The sequence below is a fragment of the Pygoscelis adeliae genome, unplaced genomic scaffold (genome assembly GCF_000699105.1).
Source record: "Pygoscelis adeliae isolate BGI_AS28 unplaced genomic scaffold, ASM69910v1 Scaffold67, whole genome shotgun sequence".
In the NCBI taxonomy this organism is placed as follows: Eukaryota; Metazoa; Chordata; class Aves; order Sphenisciformes; family Spheniscidae; genus Pygoscelis; species Pygoscelis adeliae.
Window position 1 is genome coordinate 3,088,801 of NW_008825271.1, and position 7,048 is coordinate 3,095,848.

General features: G+C 42.5%; 1 protein-coding gene across 1 annotated transcript; it reads right to left on the reverse strand.

Moving 5' to 3' along the window:
• Positions 1-98: 98 nt before the first annotated feature.
• SARAF (store-operated calcium entry-associated regulatory factor) lies at positions 99-6,917 on the reverse strand. Its single transcript, XM_009329827.1, has 6 exons — positions 6,869-6,917; positions 6,605-6,780; positions 4,742-5,135; positions 1,551-1,659; positions 679-797; positions 99-157 (listed from the first exon to the last, which is right to left on the reverse strand). Exons 1-6 carry the CDS (start codon positions 6,915-6,917, stop codon positions 132-134), a joined length of 873 nt encoding a protein of 290 aa, XP_009328102.1. The 3' UTR covers positions 99-131.
• Positions 6,918-7,048: the final 131 nt, after the last annotated feature.

Here is a 7,048-nt window from a genome sequence, read left to right on the forward strand (position 1 = left end):
AAAGAGGAATTATTTGCCTAGTCCTTCACGCCTCTTCTCATATCCACTTCTGAAGCCTACTACTAATTAAAAAAGTGCTAGCACACAGTAAGGTTTAGTTCAATCACTCAGATGTAATAATGTCAAGGATTTCATCTTCGTTTTGTGCCCCCAAAGCCTGCAAAGGAAAAAAAAAAAGCATCAGCTCCACCAAAGCCTTTCCAATTGGGCTCTCCCCAGCTCTAAAAAGGCTAAAGGTGGTAAGGGAGATGAGTTAAACATATTCACATAAAGTAGAACAGCAAGCAACTGTTGAGCTGATTGGCCTGAAAAATATTCTATTCTTGCAGATTAGACAACCTGCTTTCTAGAAAGAAATCATGTTTGTACACGTTTGCTAGTGAAGTGCATGTGTAGCGCACACTGAAGGGGAAAGCCTTAAACTAATGCACCTTGCAGATGAAGACAAACCCAGTGCTGGAGGTACCATGCCCATCGGAGGCCTGCAGGGAGTTTCATGCCCCACAATGCTGCCCAGCTTCCGTAGGAAACAGACATAAGGGACACTGTTAAATGCCCACCTGTACCAAGTGGTAGAATAAAACAAAGAATGCTTGCTGAACCTCAACTAACATCTGTGTATTTTTGATAGGTCAAAGTCCCTCGAGCTTCAGGAGTTTAAAAGGTCTTCTGCCTTACCAGAAGCAGTTCTTGTTCCTGAACTGCTCCCTTGTGTGGAATTGCTTGACTGCCCATTCATTGGAGGTGCAGCTGTGGGATCTGTCCACATACTGTGGTACGGGGAACGTGGCTGTGCCCTGATGAGAAACAGAGCAGAAGGAAGGCTTCGTTAGTGCCCTTATGAAAAATTAAGGAATTACCATCCCAAACAACAAGGGGACTGCATCTCTGAGGTAAAACTGTAAGCAGGCAGTTGTTTCAAAGCTGGAAATCTCCCTATTTAATATAATTAACATATGTTGATAGCAAGGATATCCAGCATTGTCACAATAACACCTGTAGAATTCCAAAAGGAAGTTAAACCTCATTCTTCAGGATAAGCAATTCTAACAATTGCAAATGAGGAAGTTTTTCCCTCTGAAATTCTGTCAGACAAGAAAGTAGATTTGACATCTGAAGCTTAAATGCATTTTAGCAGCACCTACATCCCAGCCACGTAAGACAAAAGAAAACATCCCCCTGTTCTGTTAACTATCTTGAAAAAGTTGTATCAATAAGACTAACACATCATCACCTTTGACCCACTGATTTAAATTACTTGCTTCTATGGATACGGAGTTTCCTGCTGCTGAAATTTACAAATAGCTATCTCACACCAGCATTTTCAGGCACATCATTTCAAAAGAGTGAAAAAAAAAACCCAATAGTGGACCAAAGACTGTTTTTAAAAGAAAAGAAGCCCAAGTTAGGAAGCTTGTTCATGTATTTGGACTTAAACATTCAGTTAGGCCTCTAGTCTTGAACAATAAGAGGTGGCTACTGAAATGGGGGGGAGTGGAGTGGGGAAATCAAGCTTAAATGCTTCAAATCTGATACTGTGCGTATTTTACCTGTGACTGCCAGCCAAGTAGCCTAGCAAGCCTCCTGCTCCTAATCCAGTCCAAAATCCCGGTCCTGAACTGGTTCCATGACTGGAATGAGTCCCAAAGCTGTTTCCTTCTTAAACAAAATGAAAATGGAAAACATATCAGTTAGTGGCACCTAATCCTCAGGCCAGCTGTTGCAACAAGACTCTCCTCTGTTAAAGATAATGGAAAATTAGACCATAAACTCCTCCTGATTTCAGTAGATTCTTGATCGAGCTTAACTTGAAAGGCCTCACAGTTCGGAAAGCAGGAAAAAACATAGAAACGAACACTAAATAATGTAAAGAGTTTTATGTTAAAAGTTAGCCTCCACTCAATCTCACAGCCCTGATGTTTGCAAAACATGGCAAAGAATCCCTGCCTGCAGACTTTATAAACAGACAAGTTAGATTAAAAATAGGAAAGGAAATGAAGAAAAAGTGATCTGCTCAAGGTCACAAGCAGGCCAGAAACAGACGCAGGAACAGAAATCAAGTACCTAAGACCAAAGAGTGAACTAACCACTAGGACACTGCTTCTAATCTCACTCAAAACAGCTGCACATTTTGAGTAACAGTGGCTCAGCCCAATGGCGAACATTACTTTGTACTGTTTCTGGTAATTCTAGCCGGGTATTTGTTATGAGAAGACATGCTAACTGCAATCGCATTGCAATGCTTTTTATTATGCATGAGTCACCAAGCTTGACAAATACCTTGATGAAACTGCAAGCATATCCAGTGGGTTGCGGGGGGAGGAGAGTCACAGAGTTTTCACGTGACCTGCGTAACGTGAGGTTCTGACTCAGAACCAAATGTTCTAATTTCCATTTAGAAATAAAAAGAGAAGATGCAAAACCAAAGTAGAATCATTGTCCAGTCTAGGGAACAACAAGGATGCAAGAATAAGCTCGACCACAGGTTTAAGGCATAAGGAAGCATAAAAGGCAAGGACTGAAGACTATGGTCTCCCTGAAATATGCCCACCTAAACAAGTGGACCAGAGATTTTGTGTGTAAAAGTTATACGGGGCCTGGTTTGCCTTCAAGCTGGTGTGGATTGTTTGAAGTCATGGAAGATTAGAAAAAAAAATTTAAACGATCAGTTTAAGTCTACATTGGATTTGATACTGAATTTAATTTTGAATGCATTAGGAGAAAGAAACTCCCATTGGGATGATATAACCATTAAACTATGCTGATTTGGAACAAAAAAAAAAGTACTTAATTTACTGTAAAAATGATGTTAATCAGGGAGATGAATCAACTCATTTGTTCAAAAGCACCATGGCTGAACACTGACTCGGAAAACTGAGTCATTTTTTTGTTGAAATATCTAAAGTAAACATTAAGGATCACGTCAAACCACTAACAGAAAAAGCAGAATTTAGTTAAGATAGGCTAGCTAAATAAGTTTCACAGGACACGTTCTGCATGTTAAGGGGATTTAAAGTGAGGCAAATTAAGTATTGACAGCAGTAAGTAAATGATATCACTTCATCACTTTTCATTACTGTCCAGATTTCCAAAGACATTCCTGGAACGTGTGGACACACTCAGAGATGTGCTTTTGCTCCGTTGTCAAAATTTAAGGCAGATATTAAATGCACGAAGTAGCATAACACTTAGTATTTTTAAGCTGGCCCCACATTCAAGAGGTTTCCTCCTCACACTGTTTGAGATCTAAGGAGAAATCATTGATGCTCATTATTAAAAACGCCATAAGTTAAGCCTTATATGGCTCCCAACATGCATTTTAAGCATCTCAGTTTTCCGTGTTAATCAAGAAAACATTTTAAAGGCCCTGCCCTTGCTAGATTTCAGACTCTTGCAATGAAAAATGCATTGGTGCAATTAATTGACAAGGAACAGGACAGAAAAAAGAGTAACCCTTCAGTCTGTTTTGCCTGTGCCCAGTATGACAGAGCCCTGTCTTATGACCAGGGCTCTTAGTAATTACCACAGTAACGCCAGTGGCAAGTGGCATGCACACACAAAGCTGCTGACGCACAAGCAGCATAGACAGACTGTCTGAAGTCTGAAATAACGACATGGAAACCAATTTGCAAAGCCACTATAATACAGGAGCAGAAGCCCTTTAATTTTCTGCTGCAGGTACATCTGAAAGTTTCTGCTGCACATGCCCTGCACAAGGCTATCCAAGAGAGTTATACTGGCACCCTCTGTTGGCCGAGTGGCTCGAGCAAACCTGGAAGAAAGCATTAACAAGCATTACTAAAATGTAACCTTTCGACTAAGCGAACTTAATCCTTGCTACTTATTTACTTGACAGAACCTCTTCTCTGTCTCACAAAAAAAGAAAAGATGTGGAGATTATGCAGCTTGTTAGAATGTAATTTGAGTTCCAGCGCTGTGAGCATTTCACGCGTTCACAGGGTTTAATGAGTTGGTCAGACACCAGATGAACAATGTTTATTTCCCTTAGACACTATGACCATCTAAGGCAGTCCATTTATTAAGTGACAAAGGTCATCAGTTTCCTGGGAAAAGAAAAAATGCACCTTTTCCTAGCAGCAGCCTTGTCACTGCTTATTCAATTTCCAGCTTCAGACTAAAGGCACCACATGAGATTCAGGTGCTGCACCTCTAACGATAGTTCAGAGACACTGTTCTCTGCTCTGGGAACCAAACCTTTCAGCCACTGGGACTACACTGAGGCACCTGTTAAACAGAGGACTGGTACATGATACTCAACCCTATCAACTGCTTTGTGAACGAAATCAGGGCTCAGCAGCCCACTGGCTGAAAGACCCTTCTGTGAAGTTTCAAAGCGCTTCTTTGGCATGAGTTTGTTTCCGCCTGCGTGAGACTATCCTCTCTTCCAGATTACTTATGAAAATTATTCTTCCCTGTCACGATCCTCGTATTTCACAGAGTATGAAAAGTACGTTTGCAGAGCATGAGCAGACAGAGTTTCAAAGGTTCCAAGGGCAGCTTGCTGCACAGCCTGCCTGAAAGCCTGTGGGAAACCAAGATCTTATTTTCGCTTTTGAACGAAGAACGGAATGCAAAGCTGGCTGCAGGGTCTGCAGCCAATTCAGCAGAGTCAACTGCCAACGTATTGGTTTTAAAAGTCTATCTCTCCTGCACCTACTGCAGATAAAACAGTACAATCCTGCTTGCTCTTTTGAGTACTGTAAATGGCTCGGAGCCCTACCTGTGAAGCTGGACTTAAAACCAGTAGGAGGAGGAGGAGCCTGCTGACTCTGCCAGGAAGGCCTGGTGAATCCATCACCGTCACCAAAACTCTGCTGAGGCTGCTGGTTACTGAGGAAGAGCTTGTATACTCCAAAAGCAAGAACCAGAACAACAATTATAACAATCGCTCCAGCACCAGAATCAGAAGAATCCTTCCTTGACTGATAATAGCCAGAACCAAAACTTCCAGAGTTCTTCACTTTCCTTTCACCTTCCTCAGTCAGCTCTAGCCTGAACAGCAAACTACAGGAGCCTCTTAAGATGTAAGGATCATCCGGATAATCGTAGCCTTCACAGCTCACTTCGATCTGTCCAAAACGGTAGGTATTTTCCAAGTCTGCTTTGCACTGCCACTGAAAAGATAAACACAATACAAAGTAAAACCTCCTGCTCCCGAGGTGAAAATACCCGTCTGCTTCCCCAAATATACTCTGAAATAAAGCTGTAATTGCTAACAAATCATCTAAAAGGCCACAGGGTAAGAAATTTCTGAGCACTCGTACTTTGAAAAGGACTAAGAATTTGAAATTAACTAAGAATGTTTTTGAAAGTCCTAAAAGTTAAAAAAATCTGATCTTTCAGAACACAGAAGTGTTACAACTCCAGAAGATTTTGTTTTTCTTCACTGAACAGGTTTTTCAAGTATCTCTTCTTTAGGTATAGGAATACTTCTAAAAATAACCTACACCCTGTGCAACAGTTACTTAATAAATATCTGTCCCATGTAAACAGATGGCAACTACAAAAACACAATATGGAAGCCTGAAATCCAGTGCACCCGATACTATTTATTTCCACACAGAAATCAAAAGAAATTGGGACAGATATCATTAGGCATTCATATGCAGCACTTGACACTCAGATTGCGATTCTGCTGTTGAATATGTGCAGATTCCTCAGTCTCATGTCTCCTTGAAGTATCTGAACTTAGGTATCACCTCTAACTGCAAGTGATGCATATTTTGGAAAAAAAAAAGTAGTAGTTTCTAAACTAATAATTCAGGACAGCAGTACTGACTGCCAATTCAAATTTGACTGTACTTTTACAATACTGTATCAGTTTTAACAATTCTGATTCCTGCTTAATCTATTGGCAGAAGCCTGGGCAATAGCTAACAAAACAGAAACGCATGACTATTTACTGACTAGTACTGACACACCAGAGGAAGTCATGTAAGCCTGAAATTTAGTTTTTAAGAGGTAGAGCTAGAGTGATGCAAATATTTATAGCCCTTTCTACTCTAAAAATTGGAAATCCACGCAGCAATACCAAAGCAAGAGCATCCTCAAGGGTTCACAAGAGTTTGATTTTATGAACTCCAGCAACATTTTAATTAAAACCAACGAAGGTTTGCTATGCAGTGTTCTTACATTACAGCCTTCAGGCATATTTCAAAGATATACCTACAGTAGTCCTAGAAAATCCAAACCCAAGAAGTATTTAATCATAGAAATATAGAATAGTTTGGGTTGGAAGGGACCTCTAAAGGTCATCTAGTCCAACCCCCCTGCCGTAGGCAGGGACACCTTCAACTAGATCAGGTTGCTCAGAGCCCCGTCCAACCTGACCTGGAATGTTTCCAGGGATGGGGCATCCACCACCTCTCTGGGCAACCTGTGCCAGTGTTTCACCACCCTCAGCGTAAAGAATGTCTTCCAGGTTAGGAAGGCTTTCTTTAGGTTAAGCTTTAGTTGCCAAAGGTCCTCTAATAAAAAGCAAGCCGAACTGACCCCCTAGCCTGTTACTCTTTTCTCCTTTGGAAGCTACCAAGTCTGGGGGAAGACGATTTCATTAAACGTTCAACAACTTTTAAACAGTTACCTGTACATCATAGCCATCCCAACCTTTGTTGTAACACTGGACGACCTCAGGGACACGGGAACATCCAGCAGTGCCTCCCGTGCACTGCAGCTGAGGGACTGCAGCTGTCCGCCGGGATGTCGTGTACTGGCCTCTGTGGAGAGTGAGCGCCTGTACCTCCCTCAGCAGAACCCTCCCTGAAACAGGCAGCACGAAGGTCAGCGTTTGCCCAGACGCGTTCCCCTTAGGCACGAGGGCCTCCTATCAGGAAAAGGCTGACAATACGAAGGACGCCATAGCATGCTTCTCCAAGAGGCGAGGCCCGAACGAGCATCAGGCGCGCAGAGGGGGGCGCGGCAGAGCTCCCCGTCTCCTTCGGAGGGGGCTCGGGCTTTTCCCCCGCGGACCGCCCCGCCACCAGCGACGGCGCAGCGGGATTACCGCTGCGGCGCAGGCCGGCTGAAA

Excerpts from the sequence above, each read along its gene's own strand:
- SARAF (XM_009329827.1), bottom strand. The coding sequence starts at position 6,917 with ATGCTCGTTCGGGCCTCGCCTCTTGGAGAAGCATGCTATGGCGTCCTT. Across the intron at positions 6,781-6,868 it reads AGCATGCTATGGCGTCCTTC|GGAGGGTTCTGCTGAGGGAG; the intron begins GTATTGTCAGCC and ends TGCCTGTTTCAG. Across the intron at positions 5,136-6,604 it reads GGGATGGCTATGATGTACAG|TGGCAGTGCAAAGCAGACTT; the intron begins GTAACTGTTTAA and ends TTATCTTTTCAG.